General features: G+C 45.9%; 1 protein-coding gene across 3 annotated transcripts; it reads right to left on the minus strand.

Annotated features, from left to right (window-relative positions):
* Nucleotides 1-16: 16 nt before the first annotated feature.
* Nucleotides 17-20,436, minus strand: MINAR1 (membrane integral NOTCH2 associated receptor 1). 3 transcript variants are annotated; one of them, XM_048318015.1, is made up of 4 exons: nucleotides 20,246-20,436; nucleotides 9,097-11,452; nucleotides 7,371-7,625; nucleotides 17-3,827 (listed from the first exon to the last, which is right to left on the minus strand). In XM_048318015.1, exons 2-4 carry the CDS (start codon nucleotides 11,404-11,406, stop codon nucleotides 3,630-3,632), a joined length of 2,763 nt encoding a protein of 920 aa, XP_048173972.1. In that variant the 5' UTR covers nucleotides 11,407-11,452; nucleotides 20,246-20,436; the 3' UTR covers nucleotides 17-3,629. The 3 variants fall into 3 exon arrangements, with proteins under 3 accessions (XP_048173972.1, XP_048173973.1, XP_048173974.1); XM_048318016.1 differs by lacking the exon at nucleotides 20,246-20,436 and adding an exon at nucleotides 18,785-18,863; XM_048318017.1 differs by lacking the exon at nucleotides 17-3,827 and having other exon boundaries at nucleotides 7,457-7,666.
* Nucleotides 20,437-21,274: the final 838 nt, after the last annotated feature.

Consider the following 21,274-nt stretch of genomic DNA (forward strand, 5'->3'; position numbering starts at 1 on the left):
TCATTAAAACTTAGGACACTGTAATTTCAAGTTTATTTGGTGTTATATTTAAATGAACCAAAAGGCAACATTGTACAGTAACATTATAAAATAAAATTATTACATAGTACATTAACCAAAGCCCCATTAAAAAAAAAAAAATCCTAAAAAGTCATTTGGGGACATATCCTACTCTTGCTCTTCTGCACATATGATTTATTAAGCTCATTTAAAGCAGCACTCTTTTTTTAGGAAAAGCAAATGGGATTTGCCCCCAAAATGGAGTATCTTTTCTTATAGTTCTTGCAGTTTCATTTTATCGTGTGTAATATATCAAGTTTATAAGGCATAAATACGAAAAACAGTTCAATATGCTCATCATAATTTTAATTAAGTAATACAATCTAGGACACTTTTTCAATCACACCAAGGATTACAATGTACCTATAGCTTTAGTTTCTCTTTTTTTTTTTATACAAAAGTCTATCATATAGTATACAGTGTATTCTAGTTGGTAACTGGTTCACAAGGTGGATCACAATATTCTTGCAGGTTAATACGTCAGGATTTCACCTAGTGTGTACACTCTGTGCAGGCTTCCTCCTTCCCTGGCTGCTCTCCTCCATCAGAAGCATCCCATCACTCCATCTCCTTGCCTATTTTAAGAAGGGCTCTGTGCCAGATGCAAATCCCACTGGGAATGGCTTGGGATGCACATCCCAGTGGTGCCAAGGAGCTGCCAGAGGCAGCCAGGGAGGGGAGGAGACAGCAAGGCAGCAGCTCACAGAGGTGTTTGTGGAGCAGGGAGTCAGGCTCTGCTCTCCAAGTTCCCCTCAGGCTCCTGGCACCACGGAAATGCTTCCAGAGACTGCAGGAGCCAAATCGAACCCCAGGAGGGAATTCATGACAAACCACAGTCTGTTGTGCAAGGAAACCACTGACCAATGGAGTGGGTGCCACTGGCTGCTTGTGCAAAGTAAGGTTGGGCAAAAGCACCTCAATAAATTAGGAGCAGCATGGATGTTTGGGATGCTGAGTGCTTGGGTTGGGCCAGCTTCATGTCACCCACAGCTCCATAACCTGCAAAAGCCTTCCCAGGATTCTGGGCATCTCTAATGCAAAGACTCATCTGGCGCTAGCTGGATGAGTTGCACAGACAAACCCTGTGATCAGTAGCACCTCCCCACCCTTCTCCTATCTCCCCTAAGGGAGAAACGATATTTTCTAAAATCAGATTACTGAAATGCCCTGGAGAAAGTGCTGATTTGGGGCTGGGGGCAGCAGGGCCAGACCATTCACGGTAGTGCAAGAGGGGTTGGTGAAGGCAGGGGGTCTGTCCCCACTCATCCTGCCCCTCCAAGGGTCTTGTTGCTGCTTGGTGTGGGCAGATGGGGGATTGACACTGTGCCCCCACACTGCTCCCTCCAACAGCAGCCCGTGCTGCTGTCACCAGCCAAGGAGGGGTGTCAGAGGGCTTTCTGACATTACCTGAAATAGGAATAGGTTTTTCTACATATACAATCAATCTAAATTGGGCAGGAGGTAAACTGCAGAGCAGTGTCCTCCAGAGTGTTTTTCACATGTCTAATATTAGATATCTTGCTGGCAGCTCTGAGTTGTCCCCAGAGGTTTTCTCTACCTGTCTATATTTACTACGGATGGATCCTGTACTCAGGTGCTCTGAATCACACCATAATCAAAGGCAGCCTAAAATAGACAGTGTGAATTGCTCCCTCCCTGCTGTGACTCCATCCTGCAGCATCTGGGAGGAAAGAGAAATTATCTTAGTATAAAGAATGGGCCAAAGCCACAGAATTTGGGTCAGGATTCAGGCCAGGCAGGCACAGATTTTGTCTGTGGGCCTATTCTTGTTCTCTCTTTGCTGATGGGACATCCAACCCTGTGCTTACACTTATTTTTCTGACAGATCAACAGTCCCAGGGATCACCTATCCCTAAATAAAGCACAGCACGTGAGCAGCACACAAACAGCTCTCCAACTGCAGGAAAGAACTGACACACATCTAAAGTCACAACAAAGCCTTCGCCTCCCACACACCCTTCCCTCAATACTTTTTTTTAAACCAGCCAGAAACAAACAGCGAGTGCAGCACATCCCAGCGAGCCAGAGGAAGGAGCATCCAGTCCTTTCTTAGCTGTTGTGTCATTGTGTAGGGAGGCTGCTTCTGAAGAAACCAAATTACCTTACATAAAGAGCGTTCACTAAAAGAATCTTCTTTCCCTTAGAGGACCAGCAAGACCACATTATTTCCTGAAAATACTTTTTTTGTCTTTTTTTCTAAACTTGACAGAAGAGTAATACTGTCTGGGTTTTTGCTTTCACTAACCATGACAGGCAATTTCTGTCCTAGCTTGAGAATTCCATCGAACCTGCTATTTGCATTTGGGATAAAGCATCAAATGGACATTTCCAATGGGATACAGACTGCTTGCTGCCCAGTAGATTCAACCATCATTCTTAAGTACATTAGCAAGAGGGAAGCAAAAGATCTCCCTGTGCTGGATGCATTGCATCTGCAGCAAGTTTCTACCAGTGCTGAGAAATTGTGCCCTTAATATAAGTGCTCAGTAACCACCAGCCCTGCTGCTTGAGGAGCACTCGGAACTGTATAGAAGGCTTGTGGGAAAAGAAGCTCCATTAGTACCCATTATGCTGTGATTTATGTTATGGGCTTAAAATAGCAAAAAATTACACAGTTCTATTTAACCTACAGTCTAAAAAAAGGCACAAAGACTTTGTGGGGAAAAAAAAAAAATTGTAACTGTTCAGATTACATTTCCAAGAACTTTAACAGAGCGTTGCTTTGATTTGCCAGCTTTGCTTGCTGGCAGGAGTGAAATTGAGACAACTTCACTGTCTGCAGAGGTAAGGAATACCCTTTTGGCAAGGCAAGTTTGCCAGCTCTATGCAAATGCTATTTAACAGAAGTAACTAAAACCTCTTGTGATTGCTTTAAAACATAATCTTTTTGGTCTGCAGCACATTGCACTTAGATCTAAGTACTCAGTGATGATAGAGTGGGTCTCAGGGCAAGACCAAATACAAAGAGCCCTTTTAAATCTGAACATAGGAATGAACTCTGTTCACAGCTACACAGTCTGCTTTCAAACAAATGATCATGAAATACATAAATACTATAAAATAAATACAATACATTCAGAGTTTTCTACATTGTAGAGAGCTTTTAAGACTTCCCTACCTCCCCGATGTAATGCATATAGAACATTCCCTTCTATACAGTGCTACCTCCATGTACCCACACTTCATTTAAATGCAACATAGCTCAGACAACCTTCCTCTTTTGCCTGGATTCTCATCAGTCTCTGATTCTGTAAAACATTATATCATTTCTTTAGGAAAAAAAAAATATTGCACTCTTAAAAATGCATAAAAATTGAACCGAGTTCCCATTAACTTCACCACAAAGTCTGTTATTTAAAATAGGACTTTTCCAAAAATGTTTCTCTAGCTGTTCTGCGTTCTGCCTTCATTTACAGCATTCTCCACCAGGATATGCTCAGAACATGGCTCCTCAGCGAATTCCTTACAGTTTTGCCAGCAGACATTTGACACACAGCGTGAGCTATCCGAGACACACGTGGCTGGGAGTCACAGGTCTGTGGCCAGGTTCAGGATTTCATTGTACAAATGGGAACCACAATGACCAGGATAACCGTACAGGCGGCCGCTGCGATCAGGGCAGCGATCTTGCAAACCTTTGCTCTCCTGAACTCGGCTTCTTTCCGTTTCAACAAGGAATCATAGCCAGGAGTATAAATGTCTTCCATCCAGTACTCTAAGTTGTTTGGGTTTAAAGATTCTTGAGTCTAAAAATTAAAAGGAAACAGTTGTTAGTTGTCTGGGGTCTGCCATTAGTAACGTAAATAAACAAAGCAGATGTGCCTGAAGGCCTCCCAGCTGCACCTGGATCTGCTGTCAGGATAAAGTGGGTTATTGCCACTTCTCGCACCCCTTCATCTCCTGGTCCCAATTCCATAAAGCTGACGAAAGTGGTAAGAAAATACTGCAAAAAATAGACTCCTGCAACAGTAAGATTCTGCTCCAAAATCCCTCACATACCTCTGATTTACCAGAAACTTCATCACCTTGGATGGCATTTAAATAAGATCTCTTTAATCTGCTTGACAGCAGAAATGTCAGCAAGTGCCAGCCTGTTACTGTTAATAATTTTTAAATTATTAAAGCTCAGCTGATGGGAAAGGCTCTTAATATATGCTCCTCATGCACTACATTTTATAAATCTAACCCTAATTTTGGTACCATGACTTGCTTGCAGGGCATGATTACCCAGCCCATCCAGTACCCAGTCCTTCTGCAGGGGCAATTTGCAGACCGCCCCCCCCCAGAATGGCAATACCTGGGGACCCAGGCAACCTGCAGAACTTTATCAATATTTCCATTATTTATTTATTTTAATTTATTTATTTTTTATTTCTCACAGTTTTTTATTCCTAAGTATTTATGACTTCTTAAAGCTTTCCATTTCAACCTTGCTTGTTTTTTTCCCTTTAACCTCTGTGTTAGAGGAAAATGGGGGGGAAACTGGGGAAACCCAAACACTACACATTATATTGAACTTACCAGCAGACAAGAATAAAGCAAAAAGAACATTTTGAAAAATGACAGCATTTCCCCAAAGCTGTCTCCTTCATCTGGGGCTCCAAAAGTCTATTTCTTTAAAAAAATGAAAAAAAATCCACATAAAAATATTACAGTGAGAATACCCTAACACACACTATTTCGGTCCTTGTAACAGTCCTGATCCAAAGCTTGTTGGACCCTGCAAAGAAATTCCAGCTGACTTGAGAGGGATTTAACTAAGCCTTTAATTGACTAATTCAGCTTTTGTGACCATGAGCTACTGGCTGAAACTTGGCTTTGCCTGATAGTAGCATTTGCTTTATGTACAGAACTACTAAAAGAAGTGAGTTTATAGCTATCTCAGAAATAAACAATGAAAATCGAGCAATGGTTTTATGATCATTTTATGGACAGCTGTACGATAGCATTAGGATGCTGAAACAGAGGCCATCAGCCACATCTGTGATTGTACCATTTGGGCTTTGAATTACCTGTTCCAGCCTTCTGAATAAAATAAGCAATCTCATCTCTAAAGGCATCAGAAAACAGCCTGACACTGTTTCATCCCAGTGGATCATCATCCACAGAGCAAAGCAATGAATCTCACACACAGCCCACACCTGGGACAAGCTTTGGGCATGACTACTTTTGCAATTCTTTTTTTGGAGGAAAACCCAGCAGACTTGTCAGGCTCCAGGAGAAATTTTAAGTAAACAAAGGTAGAAAGTTCCCAAAGATAGGTATACTGTGCTTCAAGGAAATTGCAGTTTTGGACCCTTCTGCCTTGGCATTGACCTTTTAACTACTTCAGAAGGAAGATGCATTATTAAAAAGGCCCATTACTGTTAATCAGCTTCCTTTCCCATTTCATTGCCAGACGTGGGAATGTTCATTAAGGCATAATGTATTTACTTTCAGTTCTAATAAACTTAATCACTGGGAAAAAAAACCCACTCATCAGTCTGTGTCTATTTTTTAAGTTTGTCAGTAAGCTCCATTATAAAGTCTAGACGTGGGCTTTGCGGGGTAGATGCAATTCTGACAGTCTTTTTGGAGGGAGAGAATCAAACCAGTAAACTTCTATCACCTTTATCCTAAAGATAAATGATGGCAATAAGCCGATTGCTCTGGTTTGCTCACAGCCATGCAGAGCTGCTTACAGAGAACAAAACAGCCCTACCAGGAGCAGATGGAGAACACTACTCCCAGAGGGGTTTTGCTCCCAAATATCACCTCCCTTATTGGCTCACACAGCAGGTAAGGGATGCTTTGTGACCGCCTGCTGCAGAGGAACTTCTTCCAGCCTATTCCTACTCTAGCATACAGTCTGCCACGCCAGGGTTAGGAATTTAGTAAGCCCTCTAAAGCTTTTAAAACCCAAAAAGCAGCAGGGAGCTGAGGCAAGATGCAGCCTGGTCCCTGTGCTGCCTGGTTTCTTTCCAATTGCACTTTAGGCACAGAAAGGAGCAGGGACTGGTGAGGACAGGGAAGTTTGCATGAGCCAAGCAAGGAGGTGAATTTGTTGTGCACAAATTCCTGCAGAAACACTCACGGGAGTTGCACTACAACACTGTATGGGTGATGGTTTCAAATCAAATGAGCCAACTTGGGGTCCTGAGGCACAGCATCCTGATGCTTTCCTAGGGATTAGCCTGATGGGTTTGGAGCTGGCTTAGGTACCCTCAGCACCAAGCCACCGAGGGCTGGCATGGAGCACCAAGGTCTCAGACTCTTCCATGCCACTTTCCCTGGCAGACAAGCTGTGGAGACAAGCAGACTCCCTGCCTGAGCACAGCTGCACCCCACAGACTGCTGGCCACAGAGCCCAAAATGCCTGAGGTCAGCACCAGACCCCCGCACTGGTCCTACATTCTACTGTCAAAGTGCATATAAATGATACACAGTTATTGCACATCAGTGTGGATTTCATTGTGTGACACATTCGGATTTCAAGACCAAGAAATGCAACGTTTCTTTGGTCTTTACACATTTTGGATGTCATTCTTCAGGCTTCCTCTTTAAACCTCTGCTCGGTTATCTTCCTTCCTAAAAGATGTGTTGTGACTATCAGACTTCACAGGGTATCCAATGTGGGTGCTCATTTTATGTCAGGTTTGTGATTTTGTGTTGGGAAAACATAAATGCAAAATTTGAATTTGTCTCCTGTGCTTGTTGCACAGGAGCCTGCACACTTACAAGCTGAACCACAATGCAAACTAGACACACCATCAGTTGCCTGGCTGGTTTCCAACAGCCACTTCAAAGCTGCAACAGTGACGTGTTTCAAAACCAGTCATGGTATTGAACATCTTCTACAAGTATTTTATGTCTCATCTTCCTAGTAAAATGGAAAAAAATAAAACCGTAACACTGCAATTCCCTGTGAATAATTCAGAGAGAACAAACACAAAGGAAAAGGCAGCAGTTCCAGCTCCTGCACCACTCTGCCTTGCTGCAGTTAGGGACCAGTTCACCCCTGCACTTCCTTATTCTCTAACTCTTCTTTAGAGCTACTAAAGCCACAATGGCTTAGAAGACATCTCTCCATTGCAGAATTAGCTGGGAGCATCAACCTGTCAAGGATCACCATTCAGCAATGAAACAGTCACATTCTTCAGTGTCCCTGGCCAGGATGGATAGGGATCAGCAAGATTAGAGGCACAACAATTCACAGCTCTTTCCTGAGCTATCCAAATCCCTTCTTAAATGCATATTATGGCAACATCCTTTCGCAATCAAGCCATTCAAATTAAACAACTGGGACTCACTTGTAGATCCAAGGCTGCGATCTTGCCTTTATCCCCGGAATTCCTCGTGTATTCCTCTATGGTCCATGATGGCTGGGCACGTTTCACTTCAGCCAGCTCTGTCAACCTCATGTCTGTGTAGAGTGGGTTGCTTTTCATATGTGACTTGAGTGATGCAGGGTAGGGATGAGGACTAAAGACTTGTTCAATCAAGAAAGCATCTTTTGGCTGTTTAGAGAGTCTATGTGGCTGTGGGATTTCATATTGCCTGTCTGCCTGCAATAGGGTTCAAAAGAATTTGAGAGAAAAAAACAAGACTATGAGGGAGTTAAACACAAAAGACAGAGCTATTCCTTTCAGAATCACCATATGATAAAAAATTTACCAGCTAAGACAAAGGTTTTGGATGGCCTTAATCCACTGCCCCCCTTCTTCCCACAGCCAAACCAAAGAGGTATTTTACAGACACAACTCCACATTCACTAGAACACAAACACAATGCTGATGCAGCAGAAGAAATTTAGGTTTTGTGCTGTTTACAGATCAAAAAACTATTCTGAATACGGCCCTGACATCCAGAGAAGCCCAACTGATCTGCAAAAGCTGAGATACACAAGCAGGCTTCCGGGTTTCTGTTTCTGGATCAAATCCTAACATGAAGCAGTCTTGAGCGATGCCCCCAGCCTGACACTGCAGCATCCATGGTACCATCCAGTGTCAGCCACAGTCCACGGAAGGAGCCTATAAGGGACTCCCAAAGTCAGCATGTCATCCTGAGCAGAGCAATCTACAGAAAAGCCAAGGTTTGGGCTTACTAAGGACGGCCTTCTTCCCCCTCTGCAGTCTAGCAATAACCCATGGTTTGTGGTTTCTTGTTCACCCAGCCGCACTTATTTCCATCAAACCTCTTCCTCTCTCTTCTCAACCTTCTCTGCCCTCACAGCCCACTGTAAGGAGGCACAGCATGCCTGTTGTGTGGTCACAATTGACAAGGGGCTGCAGGACCCCCTGCCCTCCCCAAACAGAAACAAGCACCCACCCTGTGCACTTTCAACAGAGCAGCACCCAGAGCCCTGCACAAGGGCAGCCAGGACAGCCATGGGGTCAGCAAAGGGGGCACTGGGCAGCCGCTGGGAGGATGGGCAGAGTTCTTCTGCCCAGCAAAACCAAGAGAACAGCTACGCTGTAGTTCCACAACAGGGGGCTTAAGAGTCATTTGAATGACCATGAAAGTCAGACAGAGAGCACAACTACAATGAGCATCTCACAGTACACATACAAGGGTTCCTTTCCTTGAGGGATTTGAATCCATGAATCTATTTTGTTGGCTTTTAAATATGTACATACTTCTCTGACAAAAGCCATCACAATTCAAATCCAAAATATCCCTTCTAAAACAATCACTAGAGAATTTCAATTTTCCCCACACGCTTTTCTCCAAGGTAATTACCAGGCCTCCTTATACTGCTACTGATGATGAAGAATACCATCATCTTCCCAACATGCCACCCACATTACCACCCTCCCTTTACAAAAAAGCAAAGCTTTTAAGGAGCAACTTGGCCATTTTGCAGCTGCCAAGCAAGAACCTACGGGTACAAAATCACTCAATTATGGTAACAATATAGGCAGGCATAACATGGCAGGGCAAAGCATTGTCATACCCCGAGGCTTGTGATGACTATGGAAGATATTCATAACCACATTATTTTTAAGCATTTAGTATGTGAGTTAAAGTTCAAATTACCTCTTTAGATTTCCTGTGCCAGTCCTTATTTTCTCCTCCATCTCTCTCTTTCATCTCCTCCTCTGTAATGCCAACTTGGTTGGTGTAAGTAATAGCTCTCCAGTCTCGGGGAGAGTTTGAAATACTTGCTATTTTGGATTCGGTTGCACTGTTTTCTTCTGTTAATGATCTTGATGATCTCCTAGTAAACAAACTTTTTTTTAAGGCTTTTACTCGAAGACTCTCGCTGTTACTTCCACTGGCATCCGAACAGCACCATTCTGGATTATTCTCCAGCTTGCCTCCATGAGGAGTGTTGTGGCACTGAAATATCTGCGGGGAGTTGCTCTCATCTGATGCGGCATCGCTTGTCAAAGAGTTGAGATCTATTTGTACACTGACCTTCTCTGGCTGCTGGATTTTTTGATCCAGCTTGCTTAATTTCCCCAGGACTTGAGAGATTTCTTCTCGGACACCTGAGAGAGATTCCAGTTTCTTCTCTATTTCGCCAATCCTCAAGACTAATTTGCAGACACTCGTTTTCAGTTCATCATCTGTGTTACTGACATCCGCCCTGACCACTTTATCCAATTTGTTACAGGCACTCCCGTTGGAGATCTTAGTCAAATTGTGCTCAGGTGAGCTATCACAGTCTGATTTATGCACCTGAGACAAGGAACCAGTGCTATTGTAGCACGAGGACTGCATCACTCCCGTGGACCCGCTGATACTCATGTCATCCAAAAACCGGAAAATGTCACTGATGTCATCGCTCACGATTTCGGAGTCATCATCTGACTGCTTCAGAGAGTGCCGCTCACCGTACTTGGCTTGGCCTGCTGCACACAAATCCTTGCACTTCTTGTGGTCCAGAACCTGCTGCTCCGTTTGTGTCCCAACACTCATGGTCCTGTCAATGCTTAAGATCTGCACAGAAGTACAGTTAATGCTTTTATCCTTAAACTTTTTGACTGGCTCGTGTTTCTCCACATCTAGAATGGAAGGAATCTCCTTAGGTTTATGCCCATTGGGTTTCACAGCATAGTTTGCCTGCATAATTGGTTGCTGATCCTTTGTGTTTAGGTAGGACTGATGCCTGTCAACTGAAGGAAAGTTTGGAGATGGGTTGTTCGAACTCTGGTATCGTGGTTTCTCTTCAGACTGCTTCCTGTTAAAAAATGAGCGTTCAAAGTCAGGGACCTCCTCAGTATTTAAACTCCAGCTTTTAGCTGGCCAGGCACTTTGCTTGGTTGGCTTTCCACTCCACTTTTTGGTTTCCTGGGGCCCAAGAACAGTAGTTGGGCCAAAATATGTTGAAGCTTGAAGATCATCTAAACTTTCATGCTTCACTCGCCTTTTGTCTGGTATAGGAGAATAAACTGGATTCAAGTACTGGCTGCTGTATGGCATTTCAAAGCTGTGGTTGAAGAAAGTCTGCTTAGAGCTTTCTTTCCTGTTCTGAGGCTCTCTGTGTCCATCTTCTGGTGTTTTGTTGGATGGTATTAAGTTGGGAGATATTGTAATCAGATTATGAAAATCTTCTTTGAATATATTTCTTTTCTGGACACACGACTGCATCACGAAAGGCTCATCATTTGAAATGAAAGTTTCTTTTATGCCTGCACCTATAGGCAAGGAATCCTGGTCTGAAATAGATTCATTTTCAATGTTCATGGGGAAGTACGTACTCTGCATCTCACATGGTGGGGACGTGGCGATGGAGTAGGATGCCAGTGCCTGCAGCCTGTCCAGAGAGGCAGCCCGGCCCTTCATGTCCTTATTAACACCGAGCAAGAAGTTGGGTTCTGATGAGGGGACGAACTGCTGGCAGTCTTTGCAGTCCATCTTTCTGCATTTCGAAGACCTTCTGACTGGAAAGCCCCGGTTAAAGTCCTGGTCGTTGAGCTCGCAGTTGGGCACACAGTCAGGCACACAGTCTGCCATATTGCAGATCTCTGTGTCAGACCTGCAGGACTCGAAGGACTCCTTCTTCTTCACTTTGTGCCTTGCTACTGGAAGCTTCTCCTTGGCCACTCCCCCGTTCATTTGTATGAGGTTGAATATTGTTACTATATCTGCTGCAACCATGATTTTCTTTGATTGCTGATTGTTTACAGTGCATCTCATTTTGTCTTTGAACAAAGTCGCTGGGAAATTAGGATCCAGGCAAGCAGTGTAAAACAGCACACTTCTGAGCTTGGCCAACTGGGATAAATCAAACCTTGCACACAGGGACTTGCAGAGATCCTGGTAAGAAACAGTATTCTGCTTCGTGTCCAGCTCCTCCAATATCTTCACCAGGAAGAGTGAGGACTCCTGGTTGGACTCCATGGCTTAAGCGTATTTTGCCGTTTAGCCTGGAAACTGCGTTCCACTTCTACAGCAACACAGAAAAGATTGTAAGTCCCCCACAGATAATACCCAAGGCCTTGCAATTCAGCCAGAGATGGGGCCTGACTCCCTAACCACGCAGTCCAGGGCTTGCTTTTATAATCCATCCTCATGTTCTGAACTTCAAGCTGTAATCCTAGCATCCAATAAATCAATACTTAAATGGAATCAGGGTTTTATCCAAGAAGGCTCCTTTATACCAATGTCTACTAAAGCAACCAAGTGAATACATAGCAGAAGCTTTGGAGAGGCTGAACTAATGGCAAATAGACAATCCCAGCCTGCTTGCTATGGGACTATCACAGAATTTCTTACCAACTTGTGAGAGGTTCAAAGCACAGTTTGATCATCAAACTGCAATAATTCCAGTCCTAGCCTAACCAGGGCTGATCTACTGCACCATGACATGTTTTCGTGTCTGAAATGCAAATGGCTCTGAGGCAGATTTTCTGACAATAAAATTCTGACATGTTTCTAGAAGCTATCTGAGCACATAATTACCATCTTGCTTACTTTAAACCATTATTTTCTCCTCTACTCTGAATTATCTCCTTTGGATACCTTGACATATTTTTTTCAGAAATACATTTTCCTAAGTATAAGATTCAGGAATGGAAAAGTTGCCAGGTCCCATGTGAAAAGTCTTTTTGAGCCCCATTTCAGGTCTTAAGGCCAAAATTTAGCAAAGAACAGAAGGAGTTAAATAAAAATCCTCCTGAACCTTGAAACCAATCCAGCAGATGCTAGAGGGCTGGCTGCCAATCAGGATAGATTTGAAGACAGAGAAATATCAAGGACAGAGAATATCCTCTTCAGTGATGCACTCCCAGTGAGGTCTAGGAGTGCATTTCCATTCACCATCCCGAAATGACAGGGCAGAGGTGAAGAGCAAAAGCTGCACATTTATGTGGATAACAGGAACAGCTTGAACAAGCACAGCCAACCCTAGCAAACACCTTGGGGAGAATATAAACTCCTGCATTTTCAGAGCTGAAACCAACCTTCAGCTATTATGGATTAGGAAAGGATGTTGATTTTTCATCCTTCTCTATTGTGAATACCCTTGTCGGTGTCTCTGCTGTTGGCTACTAGGAAAGACAGAGCACAGAATGATGCAGTTTGCCAATTGCCATGTTTGGCCACTCTGTCTTTGTTATTCTTACTGATAGGAATAACAAAAATCTCTTCCCTTTCCCAAAAAGGTGTGGTATCTTTCCCCATTCACTCCCACCCTTAGATGACCCCTGGAACTGGCCTCTCCTCCATCAAGTGCAGAATATCCACCCAAATGGCAAAGCACTGAAGTCAACATTGCAAGGTTTATTATTACTCATTCTAAAAGGCACCTTCTGGTCAGAAACCTCAGGGCTCCTGTTTCATCTCCTGCCCTGACATTACACACCAGTGATTCCTATCAGTATCAGAAGGCAGAGTACTTCAGTTTTGGTTAACAAATAGTTACCCAAACGAATACAAAACAAGTCCAAAGAATGTTTTTTACTTTCACTTTAAAATCCTGGTCAGCATATTTTCCTCCTCAGCTTTCAGTCACAATCTTCCTGAGATGTGAGCTGAGGTCTGATGGACCAGATTCTGCAAGTGGATCCTTCACATTGTGATAAAAAAAATGAAAAAGTAGCAAAAATTAAAGAGTACATTATGTGTATAGCTAAATTGCACTTCTCTTGGTGAGCTCACTTTGGTTTTAAGATGCTTAGCTGTTTCTATCTTTCATTGTGCCTACCAGATCTTCAGCTTTGTAAAATTTCAAAGCATGGATTCATATGTAGTTTAAAAAGTGAGAATATCAAGAAATGTAGTAATAAAGTAGAATATTTTACAGTACATAAAAACATTGCTCAGGAATAGTCTAAGGAATATTTTCAGTGTTTTTTTCCTAGTCTACTGGAGACCAAATGTGAAATTTTGAATTGGTAAAGGAAATGAGTGTAATAGACAGCATTTCCAGATTCAGTATTTGTAAAGTTACACTTAATATGAATTGTAGTTGCATGTACACTCAGTTCTGTGCAATTCAAGTGAAACTTAATCTGACATGCTCAAAGACCAGAGAAATTGGCTGTGTCAGAGGTGTGGTGGCACTCAGGATGGGACTGAACACCAGCAGCTGTAGAGGACCAGCACATCCCAATGTTGCAGTTTCACCCTTTTGTTTTGGTCCAGCCTCACGTATTTCAACTTTTTTGGATGAAAGGTTCCTGCTAGTATTTCAAGCTCTGCTAGTATTTCAAATTTTGCAAGCCTGCCTTAGCCAAGTTTTCCTTATTCACATGAGCAGTAGTGAAAAATAGGAGAGCTGCTTTGCCAATAATAAGGAATTTAATGCACTGTTCTAGTTCACTGTTAAATGCATCAAACCTGAAGTGAGCAGGATCCAGGCAATAATCAGAATAGCGGTTTTTTAAAACTACTTCTGTTAGATACAGTAAATAATTCAGCATATTGTTACAGCATTGAATACTGCTGGATGCTGAATTTTCTAAATTGAAGCTTTCCTAGGTTGTAAGGAGGGCATGTAGATACAGGCACAGTTTGCATGAGCACTTCTTAAAGGATAAATAAACCCCATTTCAACCAGCTGTGACCATAGCAGAGGTGATTGGCACTGGGAAAAGTATTTTGTCACAGAGGTAGGAAAGTTTTAATATAAAGTGTGTTTGTCAGGTATCAGTCTGTCGTTGGAGACTAAAAAGTGAAGCAAGTGGAGGTGGTGAGGCCACTTTGAAGAAATCTGAAAACTTACTCATCGTTGGGCTCTATGTGGGATCGGCCAAGTTTATCTCACATGATAATCACACCACACCCCTCGACCGCTGCTGGCCGGAGGAGAAATCCCGCCCTGTGCGACGAAGGAGAACGAGGAACACACGTGCTCAGCCCTCTTTCAATCACCCTCTGCTGGCAGCAGGAGAAATCCCGCCCTGTGCAGCTCAGGATAAGGAGGAACACACGTGCTCAGCCCTGTTTCAATCACCCGCTGCTGGCAGCAGGAGAAATCCCGCCCTGTGCAGCTCAGGATAAGGAGGAACACACGTGCTCAGCCCTGTTTCAATCACCCGCCCCCGGCAGCAGGAGAGGAGATTTGTCCTTGATTTGCTACTTGTGACACGCCCGCCCCACAGCACGGCATGGGGGAAACCCGGACTGGATTTTACCGAGTACGGAATGGATTCGGGGGAAAACCCGGACTGGAATTTCCCTGGAGTACGGAATGGATTCGGGGGAAAACCCGGACTGGATTTTTCCCGGAGTACAGAATAGACTCAGAAGAAAACCCGGACTGGATTTTTCCCAGAGTATGGAATGGATTCGGAGGAAAACCCAGACTGGCTTTTTCCCGGAGTATGGAACGGATTCGGAGGAAAACCCGGACTGGATTTTTCCCAGAGTACAGAATGGATTCAGGGAGAAAAAATATTTTACTGTTCTGTGGTCAGCTCCAAAAAGTCATGCTAAAGGCTGGAGGAGAGCACCTGTATCTTTTTTCTCTCAGCAGTATGTGCCTTGGAGGCACAGCCTCTTTCACAGCCTTTGTATTTCTCTGACATGTCACCATTAATGACACTCCCAGACTAGGTCCAAACTCTACTAGTTACCACCGAGGCTACTAAGTCCTCTGCATTAGTTTTAAAACAAACCAGTGGGAGATTGCAAGTCAGAGTAATAATTTAATAGGAAAATTAAAGTAAATGCAATAGTGCAAGAACAGTGACAGAGTCAGGATACAACCTGACACCCTGTTATTTAGGGTGGTGGTAGCAGTCCAGATGAAGTGCTGGAAGAAATGGTCTGGTCTTCACCCAAAGGTCCAATTGTAGCTCTTGTCCTCTGGGAATCCAGTAAGGGCTGCTTGTGTTGCTCCAAACCCCAGATTGGATCCAGATGGGAACACTTGGCTCCTCCCACTGGGTAGAGCACCTCACAATGGGCTGATGTAATTCTATGAGTCACGTGGTGGGTCCTTGATTGCCCACAAAGATAACAGAGATAACACCTGGAGGGAGTTATCAAGGATGAGTCATGGGAGGAGATAAGGAGCAGTGCCCCACCCACATTAACAGCTTGTGAAGATGATAAGAGAATACATACTGTTGGTTACATCTTGCATTGTAACCTAGGTCATCCTCACAGAATAAACTTTACATGTGGGGCTTAGAGACATTCCCAGCTACCAGGGGACTGGCATTTTAAGTCAATTTTCTGCATGTTATATATCTGACACTTGGGACAGGAGTGAAAATATGTCTTTTTGTCACCTCCAGGCTGAATACCAGCAAAAGCAACTATCTCCTCCTATTTGTAAATTCACAGCTTCTTGCAAACCCCTTACCTGGATATGCATTTTCACAGCCTGATGAACACTCTGTGCTCCCTGCACTGGCCTGCCAGCAGCCTGCCTTCTCCCCACTCACACTCCTGCTACAAAACACAAGTAGCCAGTTTGCGATAATGTATTTTTGAAAAGTGTCAACCCATTTTGTTCCCCACCTCTCTGTCTTTACTCTCTCATTCCAGTGAGGATATCCTAGGTACAGCTTCTTGAAATTTTTTGCTTTGTACCAAGCCATTCTTAGCATCACCAGAGGTTTTAACTTCAATTTAGGTTTCTAAACATTATGAATCTGGTAAAACTCAGGTGCAGCCTGATCTGCAAGGCTGCTGAGTGATGACGAGTTCAGTAAACTGAGATGAAGCCTTGCTGCACAACCCTAATCTCATGTTGCTTCTACTTAGCACCAACAAGGAGCATTGTTTTGGGGACCCCAATCCATACCCACGCAGTAAGGCAGAGGCACTAAAGCACAGACACCAAGCAGGAGAGCTCTGCTAGACTGGGTCAGCTCAGTGCAGACCCTGTGCTCACAGACACAAGCCTGGCAGCTGGCAGTCAGCTATAAAGCAGTGAGAGGTCAGGGAGGTGACAGAGGCTTTGAGACAAGGGTGACCAGGAGAGTAGCTGAACCTGCTCAGGTGGGAATTCAGCCAGTTCATTCAACTGAGACTCAGCTATGGGAGGTGGAAACTGAAAAGGCAGGTTGCAAAATCAGATTTAAGCCTTGAGGAAAAGAAAGATAGCTAGGAGCTGGAATAATTTCCTCTTCACCCCTTGGCTGTTCACAAACAGCTTTTTGGTGTGAGAGCACTTCAGGTGTGAAAGATGTCTCTGGGCTTCAGCCTGAGCATGGAAATGGGTGCTCCTTTGTGCCAGAGCATCTGAAATGTTGCTGCTAGTGGAGCATCAACAGATTCGGGCTGTGAAGAACAGGATGTAATACCCCATAAGGATAATATATAAGGACCTTGAAATTTTGTTTCCTGCTTCAGGGATGTAAAAACCTAGTGTCAAAATTTTTAGTGGCACATTAAGCTGCTCTGTCTCTTGTCAAGTCTCCTAACAGCCTGCAACAGAGACAGGTGCTTCTTGGCAGGCCACCCCAGGAGCTGCCACATCCCGGGTGCCAAGCACTTGGCCATGCAGCATCTCAGCCATTATGTCCACGTTCATTCATTATCTCTCAAAGCAGGACCAGAATAGACCCAGACGTGGCACATAAATGCAGAGCTCTGAAATAAGCACAGGAAGGCCTTTTAAAGAGGGTACAGGGTCACAAATCAATCAAAAGCAGCAGAGAGAATTAAAGCACCCACAGCAAGAGCAGCAGCACAGGGTCGCCTCAGATGGCCTCAATTCCACCAATGCCCTTGTGCCTTATCCTCACTGCCAGCAGCCACACGCACCCTCCAAAATCCCCCTCAAACCGACTTTGGTCTCCAGACACACGGAGTTTTCTAGACACAGGGATGGGATCTAGCTTATTTATCTTCAGCAAGACCATCTCTGACCAAAGGAGCCACTTAACATTTCATCCTTAGTGATTCTCTTATATTGACACTGGAAGGAGGGTTGCTTCGACTCAGCTTCCCAAGATTTGACATTTGCTGCTCTAATAGCACAATTATATCCCAGCATGGACTTGTACAGCATCACATTGCACAGACAGTCGATGGGGGCTGGTTCTCCTTGCACGCAGATGAGCTCCAGACTCACCACAAATCGATGTCTTCTTACCCTGCACCAGGAGCAATGAACTGAGCTCTCATCTTACCACTAACCCACTGTCTCAGCCTCTGGAGGAGAAGTCCAAGAATATTACGATTGCAACCTCCATCCGCAGTGGAGCTTTCTGCTGCACAAAGGGAATATACTGTTCTATTTTCTGGTGTCTTTAGGAACCAAGCCTCCATGAAACCTCTCCCCCTCTGGTTCTCCAGACCAGGGGAACCTGAAGACTCTTTCACGCAGCTTGCTTCCTTACAGAAAAGCCAGAATGCACTTTCCTTCCTCACCACCTCCCAAATCAGCACTGGGGTGGGGGTGGTCCCCTCATATCCTATAAATTCGCCATCCACAGGAATTCATGAAATTAGTACTGCTTCGCAGTTGCCCTGCCTGCTTCCCTGTGACTCCTTCAGCCCAAAGCCTGCCCTGCCAAATGGGCTAAAGGCTGCACACACTGGGGCAGATAAACCCCAGCAGAGGATTCAAGAGACAGTCCCACCACTCGACTTCCCTGAGCAGCTGCAGGGTGGCAAGGTGCCCTGCACGAGTCTGAATCATGGCCACTGGCAGACAGACCACGTTCTCTTCCTCTCTTATTTCCTCCTTCATTTCCTTCCCTGTTCTTTGTGCCACTGACATTTGCTCTCCCCATTTCCCAATATCCACAGCAGGTGCAACTAATACACAGATGTGACTGCTGGAGTCATCATTCCCCCTCTCCCTTTGATTTGCCAGCCGAGAGGGAAACAGCATCCTTGTTTTGTCCCCCCCACAGTGACTAACGGGCCACCCCAGAATGCCACTACTGCAACAGCAGACGGCGAGTGATCCTTGCATAAATTCCCTCAGAAAGAGCCAGCTAGTTCAGCACAGGAGAACATTAATACAGCAATATGCTGCTTTACTATTAACTCAGGCTCATAAATCATTCAGCCTGTCTTCCCAACACCAGATACTATAAAACAAGGCAGGCAACACTTGCCTCACATGAAACGTAACCCATCGAGATGGAATTCAGTTTTCGTTTTCTCCCACACTCACAAATCCATTTCTCTGTCAAAACATTAAGAAATTTCTGATGAAGGAACGGGGACCTCGAGCCCCATCTGGCTTCCACTGCACACAGACACGGGAGCTGGCACTTGGGGAAACAATGCCCGTTTCCGCACACCTTATTACTCCTCCTCCTCCCTCCAGCCTTCTGCTGCTCATTAAAAAGAAAACTAAAACACGCACTCTGGAGCCCTGTAATGGCAACTGCTCCTCTCCACCTTTCATTGAAGAGAAAAGTCCTCCTGACCGGTCTGACACAGGCTGTCTCCTCCAGACTGTTGCCTCGGCTGTGCAGGAGCAGGGTGGGCTCAGTCCCTGGAGCAGGCAGGAGGTGGGTGCTGGCTCCCTGCCTCACCGGTGTGGCTTTTATTCATTCCTTCAAAGCCGAAGGGAATGAACACCTGCATGCAGGGAGCTCACGGTGCCTGTGCACCCGCTCTCGCCAGTGGCTCGCTGCTGTTGTGCACGGGAACGATGCACACTCCGCACCCTCCTGGACATCCCACTGCCAGCCTCCTCCGAGGTTCACCGGGGGTCGCTGGGAACAGCACTGGAAGAAGTTGCTGTTTTCTGGCTCTTGCCTTGTGTGAATGAGCCCAGGAAAACTGCGCTTTACAAACCCAGTTCCTTAACAGAGGCAGGCTCTGCTGTAAAAGGACTCTGCACAACACTTCAGCTTTCCCAACAGCCCAGAATTCAGCGGTTTTTAAAGGATCTGAATGCATAAATTAACAGGGAACTTGTCGATAAAGGCAGCGGACCCTCACAGCTGTGTCAGGGCTCAAGTCGAACAGGGTTTGCCATTGATTTTTCTTGCACAGTAACATCAGGCTGATTATTTGCATGGTTCAGTTATGCAATCCAGGTTAAGGTATCTCTATGATCTGGGAAAGTGCAAACAATCAATCTAAAACTGTGAAATAAATTACTTGAATTATTACTGCATCATATACTCTTGGTAATTCTTTGCCAACTCTTGGCCCATACAGACACACACAAATACTGTCCTCCCAATGCATTACTAGAGCACATCCAAGCCACATTTTTACCACAAATTTTTGCATAAGGAGACACCATTGAAAATACTGACAGACAGACACAAAAAAGTCTAATTGAATTAAATGTGAGCCATTTATCCCATCTGCGGGCAACCTGGATTTTTGCACAGCAAACCTACAACAATCTCACTGGCACCCAGGACCTAACTGCTCCCTCATCCTGGTGGGTCCAGCTTCCCTGATCCCCATCCCTTCAGACTCCCTGCTTGGGGTTGGGACGCCCGGGGGCTCAGCCCAGGGGTCACCCACTTGCTCCCCTCGGGCAGAGCCACCTGTGCGGGACTGAAGTAGAGCTGCCAAAGTCCCAGACGGAGTTTCAAGATTTTGGAGTACCCTCTTTCCCAGAGAGCTTGACAAAGAGGCAGGACCCCGGGGCACCGGTGGGGACCACAGGGGCTGGGGGGTCTCTCACCTGCGCTTACTCCTCCTTCTCCCAGCCCGGCGCGGGGAGCCGGTGCTGAGCCTGTTCCCCTGCACCCCCGGTGCCCAAAGCATCCCTGGGGCTGGAGAGCGGGGACCGCTTGTCCTCGGCGCCCCTTTCCCCCAGCCCACCCCTCCGCGCCCCCCTCCCGCACCTGGGGCTCACCTGCGGGTTCCGCCTGCCTCTGGCGAGGGGAGCGCGGCCGTCACGGCTGGATCTGCCGCTGCTGCAGCCGCTTCCCGGCCAGGAGGAGGAGGAGAAGGAGGAAGAGCCCGAGCCTGAAGCCCCAGCAGGATGCCATAGCGCCGGGCTGCGCTGACAAAGGCGGCAGCAGGTTGGCATGGGAGGAGGGAGAGAGGGGAGGGAGGGGAGGAGAGAGGGAAGAGAAGGAGGGGAGACGGGAGGGAGGGGGCTACACAAGCCGAGCCTCTCCGCACCGCCCCCCGATCCCGCGGCGGGGCTGCCCCGGCCGGCCCCGGGCGCTGCGGCAGCGGCGGCCCCGGGTCCGCAGGGATGGGGCGCGGCGGGAGGCGGCGGGGCCGAGACTCCGCTTCCCTAAACCATTATCCTTATTATTTTTATTATTAGTGTGAGTCCCGGCGCTCCTCGGGGCGGGGGACAGCGGCCGGCTCTCCCCGCACCGGCAGCCCCGCTGTCCGGGCAGGAAAGGGGGTGCCCAGCGGGAAAGGAGCCTCTTTCTTCCCAGTCGGGGACATGGAGAGCAGCAGTCTGAGGAGGAGCGGCTGAGGGAGCTGGGGCTGTTCAGCCGGGAGAAAAGGCGAGTCGAGGGTGACTATCGCTCTTTACAACTGCCTGAAAGGAGGTGGTAGCCAGGTGGGGGTCGGTCTCTTCTCTCAGGTAACAAGCGATAGGGCAAGAGGAAACGGCCCACGTTGCACCAGGGGAGGTTGAGGTTGGATATTAGGAATTATTTCTTCACTGAAAGGTGAAGGCTGGAACAGACTGCCCAGGGACGTGGTGGAGTCGCCATCCCTGGAGGTACTTACAAGATGTGTAGATGTGGCGCTTAGGAACATGGTTTCGTGGTGGACTTGGCTGTACTGAGTTAACAGTTGGACTTGATGATCTTAGAAGTCTTTCCCAACCTAAACAATTCTATGATTCCATGACAACACCCCCGTGCCCACCTTGCATGCCCACCACCCCCAGGGCACCAAGGCCACCGATGCACAG

Source organism: Corvus hawaiiensis, chromosome 13 (assembly GCF_020740725.1).
Source record: "Corvus hawaiiensis isolate bCorHaw1 chromosome 13, bCorHaw1.pri.cur, whole genome shotgun sequence".
Lineage (NCBI taxonomy): Eukaryota > Metazoa > Chordata > Aves > Passeriformes > Corvidae > Corvus > Corvus hawaiiensis.

Bases quoted from the DNA above. Each gene is read 5' to 3' on its own strand.
- MINAR1 (XM_048318015.1), bottom strand. From the start codon at position 11,406: ATGGAGTCCAACCAGGAGTCCTCACTCTTCCTGGTGAAGATATTGGAG. The intron at 7,626-9,096 runs GTAATTTGAACT...ACCCTATTGCAG, and splicing joins GGCACAGGAAATCTAAAGAG to GCAGACAGGCAATATGAAAT. The intron at 3,828-7,370 runs GTGAGTCCCAGT...TTTAATTTTTAG, and splicing joins TCGCAGCCTTGGATCTACAA to ACTCAAGAATCTTTAAACCC.